This window comes from Oncorhynchus nerka, linkage group LG7 (genome assembly GCF_034236695.1).
Source record: "Oncorhynchus nerka isolate Pitt River linkage group LG7, Oner_Uvic_2.0, whole genome shotgun sequence".
Classification (NCBI taxonomy): Eukaryota; Metazoa; Chordata; class Actinopteri; order Salmoniformes; family Salmonidae; genus Oncorhynchus; species Oncorhynchus nerka.
The window spans coordinates 41,146,386-41,172,384 of NC_088402.1; the positions used below are offsets into that span (position 1 = coordinate 41,146,386).

The following is a 25,999-nucleotide window of genomic DNA, read 5'->3' on the forward strand; positions in this document are numbered from 1 at the left end:
GCACTAAATATTATAAAACCTTTCATTGTCTGCTTACAGTGCATTTGGAAAATGTATTAAATAGTTTTTTTCCTCATCAATCTACACACAATACCCCATAATGACAAAACAAAAACAGTTTTTTAGAAATATTTGCAAATGTATTCAAAATAAAAAATGGAAAAACCTGTTTTCGCTTTGTCATTATGGGGTATTAATGAGGACAATTAAAAACAAAATACATTTTAGAAGAAGGCTGTAACGTAACAAAATGTGAAAAAAGGGAAGGGGTCTGAATACAATTTCAGAATGCACTCTATATACCCCCTTTATTTATCCTACAGTTCTGACTTGGTGTACAGGGAGAATAATGTAAGAACGGCCCATGTTCTGAATTCTGTTGCTGTACGTTTCTAAAGTGATGAAGAAATAGTTATATTGACTACGTCCGTCCTCGTTAATGCCTTAATTGAAATGACAGATTGCCCCGTATCTGCTCGTCGTCCCCTTATAGTCTGTACATCTCAATTGTCAGTAGAAACCACATTTTTAAGAAAGTCACCCATATCAGCTATGTTTTCTTTAAAGGAAGTAAATTAGGCTGAATGAACTGTTTCGCTGCCAGACAAGACTCCGCTGATAGCCAGATGTAATAGTGGTAAGGTTTCACTCCATGGTGGTGAAAAGAAAGCTCTGCTGTTGGGATAGCTTTATTTAAACAGTTTGTGGGCACTGTTTGTCACCGTTATAGTACAATTCATGTATTGTTTAGTGTTGTGTTGTTGCTTTGCTGGCATGCGTTTTTTTTTGTTGCCCCACCAAGATTTACAGGCTAAAATCGCCACTGCAGATCACACTTTAGTTTTTGTTGTCCTAGGCTACCTGGTTAAAATGCTTCCTCGCTAGCCTAACTTCCTTTCATGGGCAACAACGCGACAGGCTAGTTTCTTAACATAGCCTACTACATCTAGCTACATATTGAACTTCCATCCTCTCAGGCCAGGGGCACAATGTATGAATTTATGGTTAGATCAGAATCACCATTATAATCATTGGCCAGTACAGAGAATTAAGTAAAACCACAAGTCCAAATCCCTATCTCCATCCATGGCTAATTTAAGAAAGGGATCATTTTAGCATGCTAGCTAGCCACCGGAGGACAACGACACAAGAAGATGCAACAAGTTTTTTCTGTAAATGATGTTTGGCTTGTGATTGGTGTAAAGCCAAATCCAAACTGGCTTCCCTTGACACTTTGTTTTGGTGCGCCGGGAGCATATACAGTTGAGCTTAATCAGTTTAGCTCAACGCTGATTGGCTATTATGTTATAAAAAAGATATAAAGGGAAGTCAAACGCTCTCTGGTTTCCCTTGCATTCAATGCTATGGGCTGCAACAATGTCATACTCTTTCTGACCAGACAGTATCAGATAGATGGCCTACAGATACAGAGGGGCACTGTTTCGCTCGCTCTGATGTTTTCTCTGGTAAAATACATTTAGCCTCTTGCGAATTGGAGGAAAATAATGAAAGATTTAAAAAATATATATATTTCTTGGTAAAATAATTTGAGAAGCCTGGCTGCCCTTGGCATCCATGAATGAATGCACGCCACTGAAAATAAATGGTGGGGAAATTATTGGAACCATTATTGGAACCATTTCCAGACCAGCAACTCTCTTATAGCACTGTAAGGAAACAAGGATTTAATTTACACACACCATATTATAAAATATAAGATCATACATGCAGGACAAGTGATACTTAATCATGTTTATTTAAATGTTTGTTATGAAGTACAAGTACAAAGAAAGTATGAAAATGTATGCACTACTGTAAGTCGCTCTGGATAAGAGCGTCTGTTAAATGACTAAAATGTAAATGTACATTGGGAGTAGTAGTTAACAATACATTGCGTAGCTACTATACTCGTGGTAATCTGCATAACTGTCAGTGCATTCGGAAAGTATTCAGACCCTTTGACATTTTCCACAATTTGTTACATTACAGCCTTTCTAAAATGGATGAAAATTGATTAAAATAACAAAGCAATAAAACAGGTTTGTAGAAAATTTGGTACATCTTTTTTTTCTGAATTCAAAAATCGAATACAATTTTATTTGTCACATGCGCCGAACATAACAGGTGTAGACCTTACCATGAAATGCTTACCTACAAGCCTTTAACCAACAATGCCGTTTTAAGAAAATAGAGTTAAGAAAAGATTGACTAAATAAGATCAAAGAAAAATGTATTATAACACAATAATAATGAGGCTATATACAGGGGGTACAGGGTCAATGTGCAGAGGTACAGGTTAGTCAAGGTAATTTGCACATGTAGGTCGGGGTGAAGTGACAATGCATAGATAATAAACAGTGAGTAGCAGCAGTGTAAAAACAAAGGGGAGGGGGGGTCAATGCAAATAGTCTGGGTGGCCATTTAATTAATTGTTCAGCAGTCTTATGGCTTGAGGTTAGAAGCTGTTAAGGAGCCTTTTGGACCTGAACTTCGAGAGAACAGTCTATAACTTGGGTGACTGGAGTCTTTGACAATTTTTTGGAACTTCCTCTGACACCCGCTAGTATATAGGTCCTGGATGGCAGGAACCTTAGCCCCAGTAATGTATGGCGCCGTATGCACTACCCTCTGCAGTACCTTACGGTCGGATACCGAGCAGTTGCCATACCAGGCGGTGTTGCGACCGGTCAGGATGCTCTCGATGGTGCAGCTGTGGAACTTTTTGATGGTCTGGGGACCCTTGCCAAATCTTTTCAATCTCTTGAGGGCGAAAAGGCATTGTCGTGGTCTCTTCACCACTTTCTTGGTGTATTTGGACCATGATAGTTTGTTGGTGACGTGAACACCAAGGAAATTGAAGTTCTCAACCTACTCCACTACAGCCCCGTCGATGTGGATGGGGGCCTGTTCAGCCCTCCTTTTCCTGTCGTCCACGATCATCTCCTTTGTCTTGCTCACATTGAGAGGTTGTTGTCCTGTCACCACACTGCCAGGTCTCTGACCTCCTCCCTATAGGCTGTCTCATCGTTGTCGGTCAGGCCTACCACTGTTGTGTGGTCAGCAAACTTAATGATGGTGTTGGAGTCGTGCTTGGCCACACAGTCGTGGTTGAACAGGGAGTACAGGAGAGGACTAAGCACGCACCCCTGAGGGTCCCCCCGTGTTGAGGATCAGCGTGGCAAATGTGTTGTTGCCTACCCTTACAGCTTAGAGGCGGCCTGTCAGGAAGTCCAGGATCCAGTTGCAGAGGGAGGTGTTATGTCCCAGGGTCCTTAGCTTGGTGATGAGCTTGTGGGCACTACAGTGGTGAACGCTGAGCTGTAGTCAATGAACAGCATTCTCACATAGGTATTCATTTTGTCCAGGTGGAATAGGGCAGTGTGGAATGCGATTGAGATTAATTCATCTGTGGATCTGTTGGGGCGGTATGCAAATTGGAGTGGGTCTAGGGTTTCCAGGATGATGGTGTTGATGTGAGCCATGACCAGCCTTTCAAAGCACTTCATGGTTACCGACGTGAGTGCTATGGGGCAGTAGTCATTTAGGCAGGTTACCTTCGCTTTCTTGTGCACAGGAACTATGGCGGTCTGCTTGAAACATATAGGTACTACAGACTCGGTCAGGGAGAGATTGAAAATATCAGTGAAGACACTTGCCAGTTGGTCCGCGCACGCTCTGAGTACACGTCCTGGTAACCCGTCTGGCCCTGTGGCCTTGTAAATGTTGACCTGTTTAAAGGTCTCGCTCACACAGTCATCCGGAACAGCTGGTGCTCTCATGCATGCTTCAGTGTTGCTTTCCTCAAAGCGAGCATAACAGGCATTTAGACTGTCTGGTAGGCTCGCATCACTGGGCAGCTTGCGACTAAGTTTCCCTTTGTAGTCCATAATAGTTTGCAAGCCCTGCCACATCTGACGAGTGTCAGAGCCGGTGAAGTAGGATCCAATCTTAGTTCTGTATTGACACTTTGCCTGTTTGATGGTTCATCTGAGTGCATAGCAGGATTTCTTATAAGTGTCCGGATTAGTGTCCCGCTCCTTGAAAGCGGCAGCTCTAGTCTTTAGATTGGTCGGTACTTAAGTATTCAGACCCTTGAAACACCTTTGGCAGCGATTACAGCCTCAAGTCTTCTTGGGTATGACACTACTAGCTGGGCACAATGGTCTTTGGAGAGTTTCTCCCAGATCCTCTCAAGCTCTTTCAGGTTAGATGGGGAGCTTCGCTGCACAGCTATTTTCAGGTCTCTGTGCAGATGTTAGATCGGGTTCAAGTCCGGGCTCTGGCTGGGCCACTCAATGACCTTCAGAGACTTGTCCCAAATCCACTCCTGCGTTGTCTTGGCTGTGTGCTCAGGGTCGTTGTCCTGTTGGAAGCTGAACCTTCGCCACAGTCAGGTCCTGAGCGCTCTGGAGCAGGTTTTCATCAAGCATCGCATTGTATTTTGCTCTGTTGATCTTTCCCTCAATCCTGACTAGTCACCCAGTCTCTGGTGCTGAAAAACATTCCCACAGCATGATGCTGCCACCACTATGCTCTCCCGTAGGGAAGGGACCAAGTTATCTTCCAGATGTGACACTTGGCATTCAGGCCAAAGAGTTCAATCTTGGTTTCATCAGACCAGAGAATCATGAGCCTTTTACTGAAGAGTGGCTTCCATCTGGCCACTCTACCATAAAGGCCTGATTGGGGCAGTGCTGCAGAGATGGTTTTCTTTCTGGAAGGTTCTCCCATCGCCACAGTGGAACTCTGGAGCTCTGTCGGAGTGATCATCGGGTTATTGGTCACCTTCCTGACCAAGGCCCTTCTCCCCCGATTGCTCAGTTTGGCCTGGCGGCCAGCTCTAGGAAGAGTCTTGGTGGTTCCAAACTACTTCCATTTAAGAATGATGGAGGCCACTGTGTTCTTGGAGACCTTCAAAGCTGCAGACATTTTTTTGCACCTGTCTCGGTGCTCCTTGGACAATTCTTTTGACCTCATGGCTTGGTTTTTGCTCTAACATGCACTGTCAACTGTGGGACCTTATATAAACAGGTGTGTTACTTTCCAAATCATGTCCAATCAACTGAATTTACCACAGGTGGACTCCAATCAAGTTGTAGAAACATATAAAGGATGATCAACGGAAACAGGATGCACCTGAGCTCAATTTCGAGAATCATAGCAAAAGGTCTGAATACTTATATAAATAAGGTATTTCTGTTTGTTATTTTTTTATACATTTCTAAAAACCTGTTTTCGCTTCGTCATTGTGGGGTATTGTGTCTAGATTAATGAGGAACAGTTTAGAATAAGGCTGCAACATAACAAAATGTGGAAAAAGGAAGGGGTCTGAATACTTTCCGAAAGCACTGTATATACAAATACAACATTTTTACTTTTGGGCTAAATGTTTCATTGTGTTTGTCTAGAGCAAAGACATGATTTAGAGAGAAATACAAATCTGGAATCCTATCCTATGTTATACTGTTTCAAAATGGCATACCATTTTCTACAGCTGCATGTCATTTTACCACCATCTGCTGTAGATAGACTGTCTCTGCCACCTTCCTACCACCGATGGGCAGGACAGACACCTCTACAGGAGGTAACAAACATAGACAAGAACCACAACCAAAGCCACAATTTTGAACATTTGCTCAAAGGATTTCATCTCAACAACTTGGGGTGGCAGGATAACAGGATACTGGATAACAGGAGTCTGCTGTACAACAGGGGAAAGCTGGGGCTGGGAGTCACTGTGGGAGTGCACTGCCAGTGGTGGGGAAGGAGCCGGGGGCATTAAAAGGGGAAGCCCCTGTCTCCTCTGCTCCTCCAGAGCCTCAATCAGAAACACCAAAGCTTTGCGCGGGAAGGTTGGTGGGGCAAAGAGGTTGGAGGTGGGGACAAAGAAGTGGGGGAGCAGACCACTTCTTGCGTGGCCCTCCAGGGCCCTTAGGAGGTGCATGAAGCAGGCAGGCAGCTGACGGGGCGTCCACAGGGAGTCCTGGGCCCTGATCGAGAGGGTGTGTAGGAAGGCTGTCTTCCCGTGGTAGGAGCACAGTGCATCCAGCTCTTGAGGGTAGCGTTGCTTCAGTCCCTCGATCAGGCACTTAAGGAGCTTGAAGCACTGCTTACTAAACGAGAGGAGGAGAGAAAGAGAGGTTCATAATATAGATCACTTCACATAAAGGTGTTTGTTCAGTATTAGGGATAAATGAGTCACAGGTGATAGTAAACGGTGTTGTAGAGCGAATTCTGACCGGCAGCACTTGGTGGCAGAGGTCTCACAGCAGGTCCTCTTGTTCCCATGAGTCTTGATCAGTTCCTTTTCTATGTGAGAAAAGGAAATCCTCCAACTCTCTGCAGGAGACAAAGCAGCAACATTTCAATCAAAGGGAAAATATCATTCACATTCAGTGTATCAATCATGTATCGGTCACAAAAACTATACACATCCAGAGTCCTGCACCTCTGGCTCTGGCACAAAACAACAATGTTCCGCACACCTTTAGCTGCCTCACTAAGATTTCGTCCCGGGGGTTTCTTGGGCACAAAGAAGCAAGTTTGGTGGGTGAGAGAGCGCCGGGTCTTCTTCCCCAGCCAGTTGTCCACATCTGGGCCGGCGCGGGCAGCCAGAGGCCAGCCCTGTGAGGAGGGCACTTCCAGGGCGGGCACCACATCCACAGAAAGTAGTTCCTGTTTCCCATGATCCACCTCCAACAGGGAAAGGGTCACCGCTGGTGAGTTTGGACGCTTCCTATTCACAACCCAACGCCAGCTATTTCCAGGCACTGGTGATCAAAGAACACACAAAAGCATACAGGCAACGTCATGTCATATTTAGACAAAACAATGCCCCAGGTGGTTGGAGATGTGCACTACGACCACTGACCTCAAAGGCTCAAATAATCATATTGACCCCTCAACAACATAGCATCTACAGACAAACCAGTTGTACAAGATATACAGTATGGGTATGTGAGCATTTATATGACTGCATTCGTATACTCTCAGGTGAATATAGACCAGTTACCACACCTCTGTAGGTGCTGATGAACTTGCGGACCAGACGGTGCATTTCACTTATGATCTTGCTGGCTGAGATGGTGAGCCCATCGTCCAAAAGGAAAGACCGTATGTGGGAACGGGTTGATCGGGATAGGGCGACTTCGTAGAAGAGGCCGTGGTATTGGTCCAGCTCAGTCATTTTGAGGCGGGAAGGAGACTGGAGCTTCAGCATCATGTCAAACTCATTTGGGTTGAGTATCTGTTGGCACACAATGGCAATAAGTACAATTGACTATTTATATACTATTTAGTTTCATTCACAGGATTATAATAAAAGTAAAGTATAGTCACTGAATGCAAAGGGCAGGTTTGACTGACCCAGATGAACTCACAAACAGCAACACTTGACATTCAACACAAGATGAACAAGGACCTCCATGTTTGCATGTCATATTTCCCTATTATGTACAGTATGTGATACTACAGTTGAGGTCGGAAATGTACATACACTTAGATTGGAGTCATTAAAACTCGTTTTTCAACCACTCCACAAATTTCTTCTTAACAAACTATAGTTTTGGCAAGTCGGTTAGGACTTTGTGCATGACACATGTCATTTTTCCAAAAATTGTTTACAGACAGATTATTTCACTTATAATTCACTGTATCACAATTCCAGTGGGTCAGAAGTTTACATACACTAAGTTGACTATGCCTTTAAACAGCTTGGCTTTAGAAGCTTCTGATAGGCTAATTGACATCATTTGAGCCAATTGGAGGTGTACCTGTGGATGTATCTTTTGGTGTTTTTCAGAGTCAGCAGAAAGGCCTCTTTAGTGTCCTACGTTTTCATAACTGTGACCTTAATTGCCTACCGTCTGTAAGCTGTTAGTGTCTTAACGACCGTTCCACAGGTGCATGTTCATTTATTTTTTATGGTTCATTGAACAAGCATGGGAGACCATGTTTAATCCCTTTACAATGAAGATCTGAAGTTATTTGGATTTTTACTAATTATCTTTGAAAGACAGGGTCCTGAAAAAGGGACATTTCTTATTTTGCTGAGTTTATAGCCAAAGTAAAACGAGTTCTATCGACATAACCTGAAAGGCCGCTCAGCAAGGAAGAAGCCACTGCTCCAAAACGGACATAAAAAAGCCAGATTACGGTTTGCAACTGCATATTGGGACAAAGATCATACTTTTTTGAGAAATGTCCTGTGGTCTGATGAAACAAAAATATAACTGTTTGGCCATAATGACCATTGTTACGTTTGGAGGAAAAAGGGGGAGGCTTGCAAGCCAAATAACACCATCCCAACCGTGAAGCACAGGGGTGGCAGCATCATGTTGTGGGGATGTTTTGCTGCAGGAGGGACTGGTGCACTTCACAAAATAGATGGCATCATGAGGTAGGAAAATGATGTGGATATATTGAAGCAACATCACAAGACATCAGTCAGGAAGTTAAAGCTTGGTCGAAAATGGGTCTTCCAAATGGACAATGACCCCAAGCATACTTCCAAAGTTGTGGCAAAATGGCTTAAGGACAACAAAGTCAAGGTATTGGCCATCACAAAGCCCTGACCTCAATCCTATAGAAAAGTTGTGGGCAGAACTGAAAAAGCGTGTGCAAGCAAGGAGGCTTACAAACCTGACTCAGTTACACCAGCTCTGTCAGGAGGAATGGGCCAAAATTCACCCAACTTATTGTGGAAAGCTTGTGTAAGGCTGTCCAAAACATTTAACCCAAGTTAAACAATTTAAAGGCTATTTTTACTAGGATTAAATGTCAGGAATTGTGAAAAACTGAGTTTAAATGTATTTGGCTAAGGTGTATGTAAACTTCTGACTTCAACTGTATATGTTTGGGGGTGAGGATTTGTTTTTGCTGTATATGTTTATGACGGACAGTAAACATTCCTATCAGTGTTAAGGTGGGGCATTGGTGAGGGGGTAAGAGATGTACCGGTAATGCAGGACAGGCAGCCATATTGCAGTATTGGCTCATCAAAACTGTCTAATCAGTCACTCAGGGTTCATCCATGTTTTTTAAAACACACCTTAAGTGGAAATGTGGATAATTTGCTGTTGGGTTATTCTCTTGTGTTCATGTGTTTTAAATGAGCTGCCAGCTAGAGACATATCCCGTCTCATGGTGTGAGTTACCTTGACCATCTCGTAGTATGAGCCACTGCTGAGCACAGAGGCTGACTGGAAGTAGGGCTGCTCGTCACTGTTCTTGAGGAAGACCAGCAGGCTTTCCCGGAGATGGTTGACCAGGTCCACGGCCCACTGCCGGTCACTCTGGCGGAGCTTAAGGTCCTGGGCCCGAAGCCTGATCCAACGGGCCAGCTCTGGGGAGATAGGGGCCAGCTCGTCCCCTGGTTTGGGGATCTTGGCTGTGGGCATATTGATGTATTGGCTGGACTGTCTCAGATGAGCATTGTATTGAAGCATGAATGGTGTAATTTTCAACCTGTTTTACAGGATTATACACACATGAACTTCATCTACAAAACATCTTTCTGTCTCAGAGGCAAAAACTCACTCAACTCAGAATGTCAATTCTAGCTAGATTAATGAATGTAACATGTTACTGATTGTCTTATCATCTATGACACTAATACACACATCAGATAAGGACAATCAACAATAGCATTGAAGCGAGTAGGTCTAACATGCTATTACCTGCCTGGTGTGGTCTCTGCCTAGGGAGGTGTGAGGTGAGTGTGGCTGGGGTACTGGCATTTCCATCATCCTGACCCAGCAATGCCCCAGTCTGAGAGTCCTCTATAGGGCTACCTTCATCTCCGTCCAGAAACCCACCATCCTCTGCCTCTCTGCCCAGGCTAGGTTGGAGGTCGATGGGGGTGGATGGGGTCCTTCTGAGTGATGGAGTTGTCTGGTGCTCTCCAGAGGGTGTGGATGGAACTGAGCTCTGTCTCCTGGAGGATGATCCCCTCTGAGGTGTGCTTCTGTTCATCTTTCTACTTTGATCAACGCACACAAACACAAATCAATTCAGATAAACTATATCTGAAAGTATGACATAAATATAATTTGAATATCCTCTTCCTTCTAGGTTGAATGTATATAGGATAGGACTGCTCAATAATAATAAAAAACTACCTCAACGTTTAGTGGGTGCTTATAAACATAGCACCACAGAGATCATAATAAATTACTAAATTTGATGTCATTTTAGTACAATGAAAGTAATGCTGAGGTCCTGCCATGAGGAATTAACATAATTGTTGTTTCCAAGACCTTACCCGAACCACAATGACCCCAGCCCAGGCTACATGTTACTCAAGACAACCTGGTTTGTGACATTTTATTCGTAATCCCAGACCGATTGTTAAATAATCATTCAACCATTGTGAAATGTTACACGGGTTGTGAAGATGTACCTGCTATTGCCGTCTTTGTCACAAATATCAGCTTGGTAGGGTGACAGACTGAGACGTCGCTATTGCTCTTCTCCGTGTCGGCTCACTTACTGTGTGACAGCATATCCCCGTTTCCTGCCACTATTCCCATTTTCGCTTTCTATTTCCCAAGTATGATGTCACATATAAATGAAAGATAAAAGAGCATTGCCCCTCCTTTGTCTTTTTAGCAGTGGATGACGGGTTGATACTGAACGTAAAACTGTAAGAGAGGTTTTCACCAGAGGATTGTATAGGTACCGTCATAAAAATATTATGCTCTACTAGGTTCGTGAAAGCTTGCCATTTTGTGCGAAAGCTTTAATATTAAGGGAAAAAAACCCACTGGCAATTAGTTTATCTTTCAATAACAACCCCATAATTTAACAGTAGCCGAAATTTACTGATGTACAATTTCCTACAGGGCAGACACTTTTCTGAAAGTATGCATCTACAGTATTGACATGTTTAGCAACAACACTTACATTTCTGAAGTAACTCAAATGAGAAAAACCGAGGCAGTGAATCATATCTATCGAATATTCCCCAAAGAAATTGATAGGTATTATTTTCTGTTTGTAGTCAATATTGTAAACCAATGGAACGTTTTCAGCAAATCAATCCAAAATCTGACAACTAGCTCAATGTTTCACAGCAACAGAAATCAGACTTTATTTTCATATTCTAACACAACATATAATTTCATGATAGATACCAGTATGTATCCAACAGTAACTGATTCAGCGTTTGGCTTATGAGAAACAAGAAACAGCAGCGTTTTGGCAGTTAATGTTCATGTTTTTTTATTTTTGGTGTTATCATAATTTCCCCTAAAGCATTATTCTTCGAACATTTGCTTTCCTTTCCTGCGAAAACTTTTGCGATGGGTTTTTATTAGCATTAGCCAGTCCTTGAGTAGAGAGCTCAGGTTCTGAGACACTGCAGGATGGGATGCCGGTGACACGCCTGGTTGTTGCTGGATGTCTGGAGCAGGAATTCATTTGGCTTTGGTGGCCTTAATGGCAGACTTGGTCACCTTGCCAGTGCTGGCAGCCTTCTTGTCAACGGCCTTGATGACACCAACGGCAACGGTCTGTCTCATGTCGCGTACGGCAAAACGACCTGCAACAGTTAAGAGAAATGGTTACTGGACGGGTCTGAACGATTTTTTGTGTGGTTTTGCTAAATGGAGTGTCAGCATATTCCAGAAGTCATTGAAGTTCCTACTTCACTGCTTTTGTAAGTGACATTGTAAGGTTGAGACTAGTAAGATCTCTTCACCATCTTACAAGCAATGCAACAGTAAATGTGTGGAGAATTCTTTCAATACCAAAAGGCTGCATTACCCAGATGTGTCCTATACAGTTATGGGAACCCCCACGTAACACGTAACCCATAATCGTCATCATTAGGTGTTCGTGTGTGACTCACCGAGGGGAGGGTAGGCGGCGAAGCTCTCCACACACATGGGCTTTCCTGGCACCATGACGATGATGGCGGCGTCTCCAGATTTCAGGGCTTTGGGGTTGTCCTCAAGCTTCTTGCCGGAACGACGGTCGATCTTCTCCTTGAGCTCGCTGAACTTGCAGGCGATGTGAGCGGTGTGGCAATCCAGCACGGGGGCATAGCCCTGGGAGATGGTGCCCGGGTGGTTCAGGATGATGACCTGAAGATTGGGGTAAAGGTTGGGTAAGGATGGGCTGGACTCTAGACCTACAGTGAAAGGGGGTTGGTACGTAGCAAAACTGAATTTAAAAAGTGCACTTTAAAAAAAATGTGTTTATGAAAGTGCTAATTTATGGCCAGAAACGAGATATGTAGTAAAGTAGACTTACAATATTAGTATTTTGTGTTATCTTTCCCAAAACTACATTGAAAATCAGTTCCATCTCTCACCTGAGCTGTGAAGTTGCCGGCCTCCATTGGGGGGTCATTCTTGCTGTCTCCAGCCACGTTGCCACGACGGATATCCTTGACGGATACGTTCTTGACGTTGAAGCCAACATTGTCACCGGGTAGAGCCGCTTCCAGGGTCTCGTGGTGCATCTCCACAGACTTCACCTCAGTGGTGACATTAGCGGGGGCGAAGGTGACGATCATACCGGCCTTCAGGGTGCCAGTCTCCACACGGCCCACGGGTACTGTTCCAATACCTGATGGGAAACAAGTATTTAACCACAAGACACATACCCATTCATGTCTAAAGAAAATAACCAGTACATTCAAACATATTGATCTATGACTGGTTCTTACCGCCGATTTTGTAGACGTCCTGCAGGGGCAGACGGAGGGGCTTGTTGGTGGGGCGGGAGGGGGCCAGGATAGAGTCCAGAGCCTCCAGAAGGGTCACACCGCTAGCGCCACCCTCCTTACGTTCCACCTTCCATCCCTTGAACCAGCCCATCTGCAATGGCCAACAGAAGAAACAAGATCAATATTACAGACTTACTTACCTGTCAAGAGTTAATCCTACTTTAAAGTTCTAGCCCTAATAATTTACACATATAACCACCTAGACCTACACTGCTGTGGTTTAGTTTATCGTGTGTGGATGGGCTACTCACGTTGGGGCTAGCCTCCAGCATGTTGTCCCCATGCCATCCAGAGATGGGCACAAAGGCGACAGTGGCAGGGTTGTAGCCAATCTTCTTGATGTAGGTGCTGACCTCCTTCTGGATCTCCTCAAACCGCTTCTGGCTGTAGGGGGGCTCAGTAGAGTCCATCTTGTTGACGCCAACAATGAGCTGTTTCACTCCCAGAGTGTAGGCGAGGAGAGCGTGCTCACGGGTCTGGCCGTTCTTGGAGATACCAGCCTCAAACTCACCCACACCACCAGCAACAATCAGCACAGCGCAATCAGCCTGAGAAAATGAAGTCATAGATAGTGACACTCCAAACCTTGTTGTAAAATGCCACTACTGATTCTTTCAGTTAGGAAACAGATTGGACATTAAAGCTCATCTTTACCTGAGAGGTACCAGTGATCATGTTCTTGATAAAGTCTCTGTGTCCAGGGGCATCAATGATTGTGACGTAGTACTTGGCAGTCTCGAACTTCCACAGGGAAATGTCGATGGTGATACCACGCTCCCTCTCAGCCTTCAGCTTGTCCAGCACCCAGGCATACTTGAAAGAGCCCTTGCCCATCTACACACGTAAAGAAAAGTTTGCTTTTATTGCACTTATGTCTACACAGTTCAAATCGATCCAATTACACCTACTACAAAGGTCTGATAATTTTGTACTAGTTTGTCAGTTAATGAAATGCGTACACAATTTAAGAATTTAATCTATTTACAACAGTATTACTCGTGAATTGCAAATTGACGATCCATCCCAACAAAATTACTCCAAAAATGTCTGCCTAATCAGATAAAACTTCTGCTAGCTTAGCAATAAATCTGTCCCATCAAAGATAATCCATATTTGTCTTAACTAAAGTCAAACTGGTCCGTCAATCCCACTTGCCAACATTCATTTGTTTGAGTGTTCCCCAATACTCGTCATAATGCACCGACAAAACAGATTAGATTTAAATAAGATTTTAATCAATATATGCCATTTAGTGCACAATGGCCACAACTGACAATACATTTGGTACAGTAGATGGCGCTCGTGTCAAAGTAATCAGTCGAAGGATTTTCTCTAACCACACCCGTTATAGAACGTCGCAATTCATAGCAACATTAGCAAACTCGGAATTCATAGAAAATGCCAGGGCTCCCAAACATACCTCAGCGGCTTCCTTCTCGAACTTTTCAATTGTTCTCTTGTCAATGCCTCCGCATTTGTAGATCAGATGACCTGTGGTAGTTGACTTTCCGGAATCGACATGGCCAATGACCACAATGTTGATGTGGATCTTTTCCTTTCCCATGATTTACTGATGAAAAGGAGACTGACATAACTACCGATGTACAATTTTATTTACACAAAATACACATATGGCCGACATGGCTGCAGTAGAAATTCATGGTGTAATCAAGTGATGAATTCGACAGATTGCCGATGGGCGCCCCTGACTCATGCACCATGTGCTATCCACAAATCATTCCCCTCCCACTGCCCTCCATGTTCAGTCATAAGACCAGCAAGCCGGCCATGTTGAGTCAAATCAACGACACCCGCTTTAAGGCAGTCGTGCACAGCCCACTACTCAAAATTCTATCTAGGCTATATTACAGCAATTCAGTTAACCTTCGTTACCCATTAAACGAAATTAAATTACCCACTAAACTTGAAGTGGTCTGCAATGAGACTGACTCCAAATTTTAAAAAGCAGTTAGTCATCTTGTACAAATCAGACCGGTCCTAAAATCATGCGCCCCAAAAGAGGCTGCCACACTTTCATAACCATGCTGCAATTTAAATGTAGCAGTATTGAGGTAATTAGTGTAGCTACATAACAATTACATCCTGAAATGAACATTTTCTTCACTAACCTGAAACAATACAGATAACGGGTATTCCTGCTTTAGACCGGAGAAAAAGGACAGAATATGAGCCCACATCTCTTTTTATACCGGTATAGTGGGAGGCGGGCGCTACAGCCCTGGTGTCACGAGAAATAAAGTGCCATTGGTTATGCCAGTGTAACCCCACCTAGGTGATTGGCTGGCAAAAACCATCACCGGGCACAGCCTTGCAGCAGTCAGGGATAGCTTGGGTCAAAACAGCTGCAAAGACCAAGTTAGATACAGTGCTGCACTTGTTCTACCCTATGGCACAGCTCCCACTCAACTACAACAAGAACAAGGATTAAGGAAAACGACAGAGCAAGCTTTTTGGTCAAGACATTTAAAGACCTTTATTAGTTACCAGCAGCTTTCTTCCAATTTAATTGTGGCATCAAACAGGTTTAGTTCTCAACCATTAACTCAAATATAACTGAAAGAGGCACTGTCAGTCATGTGACAAAGTGTATCTGCGTTGAGTTTTTTTCCTGCGAAAACTTTTACGATGGGTTTTAATCAGCATTAACCAGTCCTTAAGTATAGAGCTCAGGTTTCGAGACTCCGCAGGATGTAGGGCTGCAGACCCCACCACCCGAGGGACATCCTGTGGGAGGAGAATTCACTTTTTACCAGCCTTAACGGCAGATTTGGTGACCTTGCCGCTTGAGGCAGCCTTCTTGTCGACGGCCTTGATGACACCAACAGCAACAGTCTGCCTCATGTCACGCACAGCAAAACGACCTGAGAGAAAGAGAACATTAGGAACGAGGCCTTTTCCAAGCATAGAATGCCTTTTAAAAAGGAACAATGTCTTTGGTAGGAGGTCTTGTGGATTACTTACCAAGAGGAGGGTATTCCTGGAAGCTCTCCACACACATGGGCTTGCCGGGGATCATGTCAACGATGGCGGCGTCTCCAGACTTCAGGAACTTGGGGGCATCCTCAAGCTTCTTGCCGGAACGACGGTCGATTTTCTCCTTGAGCTCGCTGAACTTGCAGGCGATGTGAGCAGTGTGGCAATCCAGTACAGGGGCATAGCCCTGGGAGATCTGGCCAGGGTGGTTCAGGATGATGACCTGAAAAAAACAAGATATGGTCGATTAGAGCATGAAAACAATTAAATTGTCAAGGGAAGACAGCTCACCCACCCAACAATTTTAAACAGCATGCCTACCTGAGCGGTGAAGGTGCCGGCCTCCATTGGGGGGTCGTTTTTGCTGTCTCCAGCCACGTTGCCACGACGGATATCCTTGACGGACACGTTCTTGACGTTGAAGCCGACATTGTCACCGGGCATGGCCGATTCCAGGGTCTCGTGGTGCATCTCCACAGACTTCACCTCAGTGGTGACATTAGCGGGGGCGAAGGTGACGATCATACCGGCCTTCAGGGTGCCAGTCTCCACACGGCCCACGGGTACTGTTCCAATACCTGATGGAAAACCAGGGGAGAATAGATTAACGATCAAGAGCACAAGCAAGTACACAGTCTGTATACAAGCAAGTACACAGTCTGTATACAAGCAAGTACACAGTCTGTATACAAGCATGAAGTCTAGGACTGGTTCTTACCACCGATTTTGTAGACATCCTGGAGGGGCAGACGAAGGGGCTTATCTGTGGGGCGGGAGGGGGGCAGGATTGAGTCCAGGGCCTCTAGAAGAGTCACACCGTTGGCGTTACCATCCTTACGTTCGACCTTCCATCCCTTGAACCAGGCCATCTAGAATAGGAGAATTTCTGTTTATGTACAAAGCATGACATATGCAAGTGACAGGGTGAGACTTTCAGTGCATTCTACTACATTGAGGATAGGCTACTCACATTGGCGCTGGCTTCCAGCATGTTGTCCCCATGCCAACCAGAGATGGGCACAAAGGCGACAGTGGCAGGGTTGTAGCCAATCTTCTTGATGTAGGTGGTGACCTCCTTCTGGATCTCCTCAAACCGCTTCTGGCTGTAGGGGGGCTCAGTAGAGTCCATCTTGTTGACGCCAACAATGAGCTGCTTCACTCCCAGAGTGTAGGCGAGGAGAGCGTGCTCACGGGTCTGGCCGTTCTTGGAGATACCAGCCTCAAACTCACCCACACCACCAGCAACAACCAGCACAGCGCAATCAGCCTGGGGGGGGGAACAAGTCATGTCAGCCCAACACACTTGTTCATCTATCACCTTAGTTGGTCAGGTTTACAGTATATTCTGATTGCACTGGCCACCCCCCAATTACCTGAGAGGTACCAGTGATCATGTTCTTGATGAAGTCTCTGTGTCCAGGGGCATCAATGATTGTGACGTAGTACCTGCCAGTCTCAAACTTCCACAGAGAAATGTCAATGGTGATACCACGCTCCCTCTCAGCCTTCAGCTTGTCCAGCACCCAGGCATACTTGAAAGAGCCCTTGCCCATCTAAAATTAGAGGAAAAGCACATTATGTTCAATAATTCATTTTACTGGTAAAGTAATGCTACACAGCAAAAATGTATAGTGAGCAAGTAGCTCATTTAGGGTTAGGCCTAGATTGGATTTGGGAAACATGGCCCAAGTCATTTACATAATTTAACAGATCCTGATGTATGCAATATCTGAAACGCAGAGAATGCTTTAAACCAATGTTGCATAGATGGGATAGCTTTTGTCTGTAGCAAGTTATGAGACGTATGTCAAGGTTAGGGAAAGGGTTCCATTTTTTACAAATTGTATACGTGTATTTTAAATGTAAAAGTTAACTGTATCCCTCCTAGCCATGACCGCTATAAAGTCCTCAGCCGCCATTACACAAAGTGCATCGTCATTACCCGACACTAGGCCTGCGCAAGCACCGTCCCACATGCGCGCACTCGTTGCCCACACCCTGCCGGCTTCACCAGTTTATAAAAAAACATGCCGTCGTCGCCATCTTTGATCCAAAGTAATGTAACCAGAACAGAAAGCTCCAACAACCAGAAAAAACGCTTACCTCAGCTGCTTCCTTCTCGAACTTTTCAATGGTTCTCTTGTCAATGCCTCCGCACTTGTAGATCAGATGGCCTGTGGTGGTTGACTTGCCGGAGTCGACATGGCCAATGACCACGATGTTAATGTGGATCTTTTCCTTTCCCATGGTTGCTTAATTCGTTTCTGAAATAAAATGAGCAGAGATACCACTTAATAACAATGAACATTAACGTTAGTGTAACAATTCTTGGGGAACAAGGCTGCAGCATTAAAACACCGGGTCACTCAGACTATGCATTCGAACGTTTATGTCGATGGACCATCAATTCACTGTCCACATCCCATTAAAATTATATTGAAAGAAAAAAATAAAATAGTTTGCTGTCAGCTGACGTCGTTAAACGCCTCCGAAAGGGGATGAGTGAGTTACGATCACGTACTGTTAGGCCTCAGTCGGCCATGGGCCAAAAGCGACACGTGTTGCTTCCAGGCCACGTCGTATAGAGTTACAGAAAGAACTCCAAATATCCAGAAGGAATTTATCCCTACTAGACAAGTCGCCTGGGTTTACGTGCAGTTGTTCAGATCATGGAAGACATTCCATTTAGCTACCTACTCATTCTCACAGGCCACCGCTTTAGTATCCTTTGTTTTCCCCCCAGTTCCCCCTCCCCCAATTGAAAACGTTTTTCCCCCCGGCAAAATATATCTTGAAGTTCACTTAAACCAAATCACCACTTCATAAGGTAACTTAAAGAGTACCGTTAAAGCATCCCGCTACACCATCCAAGTCACTTTAAATTGAAACATTGTCCACACCATTAAATACTATCTGAAATGGCTTACGTTTTCGCAATATGTCTAACAAGTTTTAAAAACCAATGTGCTAACATGTTAGGCCTGTTTTTGAAACCACTAGAGGCTAAATAAGATAAACGCGCTTACCGGTGTTACTGTGCGCTCACTCGACCACTGCTGATGCCCCTACCCAGGTAACAAAAAGAGAAAGAATGCTGGTTGAGTTTGAGTTTTTATACACTGGGAGGTGGCTAGACTGGGTTGCGTCCCCGCTTCCCTTCCCCCTCCCTACTCGAACCCTCAAATCACACACAATTCAGCGAAAAACTATGCCCGTCTGTCATGGTACGTCATGATGTTTGAAACATTTTCCAAATTTGAACGAAATCCTTTCTGATTCAATCAAAGGGTCTAAAAACAATATAGCTAGGTCATTTATAAATTGACTAAATAACCACATGTGGTCAAGTACACTCTTTATTGGCACGAGAACAAAATGACCAGAGACTCATTGAATAACTCAACTGACAAGAGTTTGATTAAAATCTGAAAGTAGATTACCCCACTGTATATTGAGTTGGATTAGATATCTCAACAAACCAATCCCCATTGTCTCATAACCCCGAATGAGATTATTAAAACCTCCTTTCTGGAAATGAAATGACATTATTTCATCAATTTGGTTTCAACATGAGTACATAGCATTTACAATTGTCATATAATCTTTTGTTATTTAGTCAGTGTACTCTAGACCTACTATAATTAGATTATACAGTTTTCTCAGTGGACTATAAACTGTCTTGGATTAATACTTTAGGAGCAGGCTACACTAGACACAAAGGAAATGATTGATTCTAGATGACCCAATCAGTATAACAAGAGTATTCAAATTCAGAGATTTGCACTCAAACAGTGCACTGAGAAGGGAGACCCAGACTCATTGTTTCAATGACCTGGAAGGCATCTTCACCACATCTCACACACCTTCAGGTTCAAAAGAGGTTCCGACCAGGCTAAGGTGAGTGAATACAGTGATCAATAAGTGTGAGGGAGTCCTGATAGATTCTCCATTCACATTGTAATGCTGAGTGCTTTCTCATAATGATCATATCAATCAAATTAAATATAGTAAATTGCATGCTAAAACTCTCCTTGCTGTAGGCCTATGTGTTGCCCACCCAGTCCAAAAACAATGTTAAATTCAATAACACTGCATCAAAGTTGGGTGATGTAACTGTGATTGCAGTTCTACATTCTACATTTCCTTTTCCCCATACCCTAGTCAGTGACTGTGCTTTATGACAAATAGTGATAAAAATGACTCTGCATGTTTGTTTGTTTTTACAACATTTCAGTCACTCTGTTTCAAAAGAACAGTCAACAACAATGTAAACATTGATGTATCTCATCTCCAGCATCACAAAGATGTGATGATGTTCATATTGTTATTCCCCAATATATGATCAATATATTCTAATCTATAGAGCCTATTCCAAAGGATGCTGTGGAAGTCCACTCTGTGTTTTGGGTGCTGTGGAGAGGTCAGACTCAGGGCCTTTCAGTCTCCTTGCTGTCCCCATCACTGTTGAATTCCCGATATAGGACAGCTGGCATCCCTTGGCACAGCGACGGCTCTCCCCGACTATCTCTTCCTCCCTCAGTTCAGGTAACAACCACTGAGAAAGCAGCTGCTGCTTTCAATCAGCTCACAGTGCAGTGAGTGTGTGGGGGGGGGGTGAGAGAGAGAAAGAGAGAGAGGGCGAGAAAGTGAGTGCGAGAGTGAAGGGTACTCGAAAACCGTGCCACAGAGAGTGGGTGAATAATAACAATACATTTTATTTAAAGCGCTTTTCACGACACCCAAAGTCACTTTACACAAGACAATCAGCAAGATAAAAAGCTATAAAATCACACATTAAAATAAGCAAGTATGTGAAAGTCCACTAAACATAAGGATAGACTAACCATGGAGGACACTAACATGATGGCAGACTAACCAAGGAAGTGAATTAGACAGAGGAGAAAAGCTAAGACAACAGAGAATCTGGGTAAGCCTGTGTGAAGGGGTGTGTCTTATGTGAGGACTTGAATATGTGTATGGATTGTGAGGTTCTGACATGGAGAGGGAGGGAGTTCCAGAGTTGGGGAGGAGGCCGGTGTCAGAGTAAGGCAGCGGATAGGTGGGAGTGTTGGGGTGCAGGAGGTCAGTATGAATGCTGCTGCAACTGCACTGTGTCCGAGGAAGAGGGGGAGATATAGGATGGGAAGCCAGGAGAGGTTAAAAAAACAGAGGGGGAAGCAAAGGAGAATAGAAGCGGAGAGGCATTGGCCAAGAACAGGTTTTCAGGAGGCCAGAAAAAAAAACCTTTTTTACCCCAGTTTAAAAATGACTATCCCAGAGAAGAATTGAGATATCCACATTGATCTTAAGGTTTATCCAGGGCAAACTAATAGGCTTACAATTCAGCGTGTCAGACGCCTTCCTCAGAGCTTCAGAGACTTCTGGAGGGTCTGTTAAAAAGTGTTGGCATGATACATCGTAAAAATAGGACAAATGGTTTATTCTATAAAAGTTTCTCCATGACATTATATTGGCCCACATATTCAGCTGGGTTTTATTTTGGAAAAATTGTTAAAGCACGAAACACAGGAAATGTGCCCTGGTTGTCTCTAATCCCCAAAGATTATACAGTACTGAATCTTCCTTTTAGAATGAGGAAGGAGCTAGTATAGTAAAAAGGCCAACAAGTAAAGGGTGGGTGCAGCACTAACACCAGAAGATCAGGCAAATGTAACTGAACCACATAACTCTTTACAAAAAGGCTATTTGTTGAAGCTACAGCCTTGGGTTGTCTTGCTGACGTCCAATACCACCCAAACTTGTATAATTAAACCATTGCTAAACCACACCCAACAATGTTATGAAAAGATATTCTCTCGGGTTCCTAGATACAGTCCTGTTTTGAATAAGGAAGCAGTGACCAAAAAAGCATGCAGTTTTAACATGTGACATAACAGTTATGATAAAAATATGACAAATAACATATTCATATGTTGTATTATGAATATTTAGTTAAGTTTAAGAGCAGGTGTGAATGATAATCAGGGACTAGGAGAAAATGATGCTGTAATAGAAGTCCTCCAGTGATTTTTGAACTTTTCCTGTTGGAAATCAATTTCCCAAGTATAAATACATTGAAATACACACACTAAAGGGTAAAAAATACATATTTTTAGCAAAATAGTGTTTTTTAGATACAACTACAAACTTCAAGGAGTAGGGCATTCAAGGAGTTGGTTTGATGGGAAGTCGTGTTGTCATCGGCCTTCCCCCTTGCTTGAGGAACAATAGGGGAGCAATAGAGAACAAAAGAGGTGCTATGTCATGATTTACCTGGATCAGCTGTTGCGATTTGCCTTTGTTCAAATCAAATCAAATCAAATTTTATTTGTCACATACACATGGTTAGCAGATGTTAATGCGAGTGTAGAGAAATGCTTGTGCTTCTAGTTCCGACAATGCAGTAATAACCAACAAGTAATCTAACTAACAATTCCAAAACTACTGTCTTATACACAGTGTAAGGGGATAAAGAATATGTACATAAGGATATATGAATGAGGTGAAACGAAGACTGGAGTGCCACTTTAACGACTGGGTTTAGGCCAAATAAATTACTTTTAGCTACTGTCATTTTGTCTTAGGGCCTCACTAAACTGACACTAAAATGAAAAGTTTTGCCTTATTTGTCTAATACATCATGTACATCACATTGACAAGGCAGATAACTGTTTAATTGGGGCAGAACCCTACTTTTTAACTGTTCCCTACAGCAAAAAAAACAGAAGTTGCCTGTAAGTCCAGTTACCAGTACAGCAGACTCAGAGAGAGAGGGAAATTAGTTTTACTGATGGCTGAGCATTCCAAGTGGCCAGCAGAAGTGCTAGAGAGGTGGAGCGCAGAAATTGGCAAAGACCCAAGTTGAGTTCAAGCACTTAAAGTGACACCCATATAATGAACACGTACACAAACACAGTTACCCACACACCGACACACACGCACGCACGCACGCACGCACGCACGCACGCACGCACGCACACACACACACACACACACGGAAGCAGAAACACACACACTGAAGAGCAGTGGATAACTTACAGTTTTTGACAATCACTTTGACACTAATTTCAGAACCTTGTGGTCATTTTTCAAAACTCTAGACACAAAACTCAAAACGGTCATCACTTGTAACACAGGCTGTCCAATGTTCAAAACATTGCATTGTTAATTCATATCTTTAAAGAAACCTTGCACTTGCAGAATCATTGGTTCAAATAACTCATTTATCATGAAATACCATCGGAACATTCATTTAGATCACCCACACACAAGATACGGATAGTTTCACTGTGTCGTTGTTCGTACAATCATTAAATATTGTAGTACAAAATATGTGATACATGTAAATACATCAATGTAAAAGGACTAGTAGAGAGAATACTACAGACACAGTGGAATCATTGAACAAAATATGAAATGTATTGATGAAATATAATAAAATCACAACATAGGTTTCTTTGAATCAAAGCAAAAATAATTAGCTACAAAAAAAGAAAAAACTACAGTAACTGCAGTGTTCCTCACCTGGCTTACTGTAAAAAGCTAAACAAAAGGTTGATTCCTGTCCTATATTTCCATCAACTCTGTCTTGTGGATTTGGCCACAGGTTCTCATCCACATCACAATGGATGTTTTCATTAGACAAACATCTTGGGAAGAATCTTCAGGCGAATCCAGGCCTGACACTGGTCTGCCGTGATGTCATTGCATGCGTCATCCATGGCCTGGAGAAGGGTGGCTTGTTCGTGAGGGCGCCTATCATATACAGTGGGGAGAACAGGTTTTTGATACACTGCCGATTTTGCAGGTTTTCCTACTTACAAAGCATGTAGAGGTCTGTAATTTTTTAAATCATAGGTACACTGCAACTGTGAGAGACGGAACCTAAAACAAAAATCCAGAAAATCACATTGTATGATTTTTAAGTAATTAATTTGCATTTTATTGCAAGACATAAGTATTTGATCACCTACCAACCAGTAAGAATTCCGGCTCTCACAGACCTGTTAGATTTTCTTTAAGAAGCCCTCCTGTTCTCCACTCATTACCTGTATTAACTGCACCTGTTTGAACTCGTTACCTGTATAAAAGACACCTGTCCACACACTCAATCAAACAGACTCCAACCTCTCCACAATGGCCAAGACTCGAGGGCTGTGTAAGGACATCAGGGATCAAATTGTAGACCTGCACAAAGCTGGGATGGGCTACAGGACAATAGGCAAGTAGCTTGGTGAGAAGGCAACAACTGTTGGCGCAATTATTAGAAAATGGAAGAAGTTCAAGATGACGGTCAATTACCCTCAGTCTGGGGCTCCATGCAAGATCTCACCTCGTGGGGCATCAATGATCATGAGGAAGGTGAGGGATCAGGCCGGAAGTACATGGCAGGACCTGGTCAATGACCTGAAGAGAGCTGGGACCACAGTCTCAAAGAAAACCATTAGTAACACACTATGCCGTCATGGATTAAAATCCTGCAGCGCACACAAGGTCCCCCTGCTCAAGTCAGCGCATGTCCAGGCCCGTCTGAAGTTTGCCAATGACCATCTGGATGATCCCGAGGAGGAATGGGAGAAGTTCATGTGGTCTGATGAGACAAAAATAGAGCTTTCAGCTTTTTTTTTTGTCTAAACTCCACACCGTGTTTGGAGGAGGAAGAAGAATGAGTACAAACCCAAGAACACCTTCCCAACCGTGAGGCATGGAGGTGGAAACACCATTCTTTGGGGATGCTTTTCTGCAAAGGGGACAGGACGACTGCACCGTATTGAGGGGAGGATGGATGGGGCCATGTATCGCGAGATCTTGGCCAACAACCTCCTTCCCTCAGTAAGAGCATTGAAGATGGGTCGTGGCTGGGTCTTCCAGCATGACAACGACCCGAAACACACAGCCAGGGCAACTATAGAGTGGCTCCGTAAGAAGCATCTCAAGGTCCTGGAATGGCCTAGCCAGTCTCCAGACGTGAACCCAATAGAACATCTTTGGAGGGAGCTGAAAGTCCGTATTGCCCAGCGACAGCCCCAAAACCTGAAGGATCTGGAGAAGGTCTGTACGGAGGAGTGGGCCAAAATCCCTGCTGCAATGTGTGCAAACCTGGTCAAGAACTACAGGAAACGTATGATCTCTGTAATTGCAAATAAAGGTTTCTGTACCAAATATTAAGTTCTGTTTTTCTGATGTATCAAATACTTATGTCATGCATTAAAATGTAAATTAATGACTTAAAAATCATACAATGTGATTTTCTGGATTTTTGTTTTAGATTCCGTCTCTCACAGTTGAAGTGTACCTATGATAAAAATTACAGACCTCTACATGCTTTGTAAGTAGGAAAATCTGCTAAATCAGCAGTGTATCAAATACTTGTTCTCCCCACTGTACCTTCCACCTCCATATGGAGAAAAATTCCTCAATCGGGTTTTAGGAAAGGAGAGTATGGGGGTAAGTACAGGGTGGTAAATTGTGGATGGGCCTGAAACCATGCTTACCCCATTTGAGCATGGTGGAACCTGAGGTCATGCCATCAGCTCTACAGACCTGATTTAGCTCATCAAGGAAGGTTACATTCGAACAGCGAATTATGTGGCTGCCTGCAACTCAATATATAGAGCATATAGAGTAGAGAGCTTAAGATGTTTTTTGACCAAACATTAGAATGGGCAAGATGCGTAATCTAGGAAACTTTGACCGTGGTATGATTGTTAATGCCGCACATGGTAATTCCAGCATCTCAGAAACAGCTGCCTTCCTGGGATTTTTATGCACTACAGTCTCTAGAATGTACAGAGAATGGTGCGATAAACAAGACACATTTAGTGAGCGGCAGTTCTGTGGGCAAAACACCTTGTTAATGAGAGAGGTCAGAGGAGAATGTCCAGACACATTCAAGCAAACAGAAAGGCCACAAATGCTCAAATAACAGCTGTTTAAAACAGTGGTGTACAGAATGGCGTCTCTTAACGTACAACACCGTAAATAATTCAGGCTGTTGTGGAGGCAAAAGGGGGTCCTACCCAGTACTAGATGGATGTACCTAATAAAGTGGCCGGTGAGTGTACAGTAATATCAAATCTGAAACCATGGTCTAGAAAAGTGGTACATGGGACCACAGAAACATCGTCTGATAAAGAATGATGATGAAATTTGATGATGTGCAGTTGTATCAATTGATAGTTAGATCATTGTAATGAAATGAATAGACAGTCATTTCAGATGTAATGTGCTAATTTCATTTTGAAATGGTAATACTTTGATGTTAAGTTGTGTCAT

The 25,999-nt window shown here is 43.5% G+C and overlaps 3 protein-coding genes across 4 annotated transcripts; all 3 read right to left on the bottom strand.

The window, feature by feature from the left end:
* Nucleotides 1-1,737: 1,737 nt before the first annotated feature.
* LOC115131684 (cyclic GMP-AMP synthase-like) lies at nucleotides 1,738-10,956 on the bottom strand. 2 transcript variants are annotated; one of them, XM_029663594.2, is made up of 7 exons: nucleotides 10,400-10,956; nucleotides 9,678-9,976; nucleotides 9,156-9,388; nucleotides 7,018-7,246; nucleotides 6,486-6,770; nucleotides 6,240-6,339; nucleotides 1,738-6,113 (listed from the first exon to the last, which is right to left on the bottom strand). In XM_029663594.2, exons 2-7 carry the CDS (start codon nucleotides 9,970-9,972, stop codon nucleotides 5,576-5,578), a joined length of 1,680 nt encoding a protein of 559 aa, XP_029519454.2. In that variant the 5' UTR covers nucleotides 9,973-9,976; nucleotides 10,400-10,956; the 3' UTR covers nucleotides 1,738-5,575. The 2 variants fall into 2 exon arrangements, with proteins under 2 accessions (XP_029519454.2, XP_029519455.2); XM_029663595.2 differs by having other exon boundaries at nucleotides 9,678-9,979.
* A 102-nt stretch (nucleotides 10,957-11,058) lies between these two features.
* LOC115131685 (elongation factor 1-alpha-like) lies at nucleotides 11,059-15,059 on the bottom strand. The gene is made up of 8 exons (XM_029663596.2): nucleotides 14,860-15,059; nucleotides 14,151-14,300; nucleotides 13,385-13,564; nucleotides 12,982-13,278; nucleotides 12,671-12,821; nucleotides 12,314-12,570; nucleotides 11,849-12,083; nucleotides 11,059-11,539 (listed from the first exon to the last, which is right to left on the bottom strand). The coding sequence occupies exons 2-8, from the start codon at nucleotides 14,292-14,294 to the stop codon at nucleotides 11,415-11,417; spliced, it is 1,389 nt and encodes a 462-aa protein (XP_029519456.1). The 5' UTR covers nucleotides 14,295-14,300; nucleotides 14,860-15,059; the 3' UTR covers nucleotides 11,059-11,414.
* Nucleotides 15,060-15,198: 139 nt separating this feature from the next.
* LOC115131686 (elongation factor 1-alpha, oocyte form-like) lies at nucleotides 15,199-18,858 on the bottom strand. The gene is made up of 8 exons (XM_029663597.2): nucleotides 18,751-18,858; nucleotides 17,828-17,988; nucleotides 17,098-17,277; nucleotides 16,695-16,991; nucleotides 16,443-16,593; nucleotides 16,046-16,302; nucleotides 15,713-15,947; nucleotides 15,199-15,612 (listed from the first exon to the last, which is right to left on the bottom strand). The coding sequence occupies exons 2-8, from the start codon at nucleotides 17,969-17,971 to the stop codon at nucleotides 15,491-15,493; spliced, it is 1,386 nt and encodes a 461-aa protein (XP_029519457.1). The 5' UTR covers nucleotides 17,972-17,988; nucleotides 18,751-18,858; the 3' UTR covers nucleotides 15,199-15,490.
* Nucleotides 18,859-25,999: the final 7,141 nt, after the last annotated feature.

What these genes read in the sequence shown, in the direction of transcription:
- LOC115131684 (XM_029663594.2), bottom strand. Translation starts at nt 9,972, where the DNA reads ATGAACAGAAGCACACCTCAGAGGGGATCATCCTCCAGGAGACAGAGC. An exon ending in GCAGAGACCACACCAGGCAG is followed by an intron (nt 9,389 to 9,677) that starts GTAATAGCATGT and finishes ATATGCCCACAG; the next exon opens with CCAAGATCCCCAAACCAGGG. An exon ending in GTTCATCAGCACCTACAGAG is followed by an intron (nt 6,771 to 7,017) that starts GTGTGGTAACTG and finishes TTTGATCACCAG; the next exon opens with TGCCTGGAAATAGCTGGCGT.
- LOC115131685 (XM_029663596.2), bottom strand. Translation starts at nt 14,294, where the DNA reads ATGGGAAAGGAAAAGATCCACATCAACATTGTGGTCATTGGCCATGTC. An exon ending in TCGAGAAGGAAGCCGCTGAG is followed by an intron (nt 13,565 to 14,150) that starts GTATGTTTGGGA and finishes TTACGTGTGTAG; the next exon opens with ATGGGCAAGGGCTCTTTCAA. An exon ending in TGCTGGAGGCTAGCCCCAAC is followed by an intron (nt 12,822 to 12,981) that starts GTGAGTAGCCCA and finishes TGGCCATTGCAG; the next exon opens with ATGGGCTGGTTCAAGGGATG.
- LOC115131686 (XM_029663597.2), bottom strand. Translation starts at nt 17,971, where the DNA reads ATGGGAAAGGAAAAGATCCACATTAACATCGTGGTCATTGGCCATGTC. An exon ending in TCGAGAAGGAAGCAGCTGAG is followed by an intron (nt 17,278 to 17,827) that starts GTAAGCGTTTTT and finishes CTCTAATTTTAG; the next exon opens with ATGGGCAAGGGCTCTTTCAA. An exon ending in CCGGCACCTTCACCGCTCAG is followed by an intron (nt 15,948 to 16,045) that starts GTAGGCATGCTG and finishes TGTTTTTTTCAG; the next exon opens with GTCATCATCCTGAACCACCC.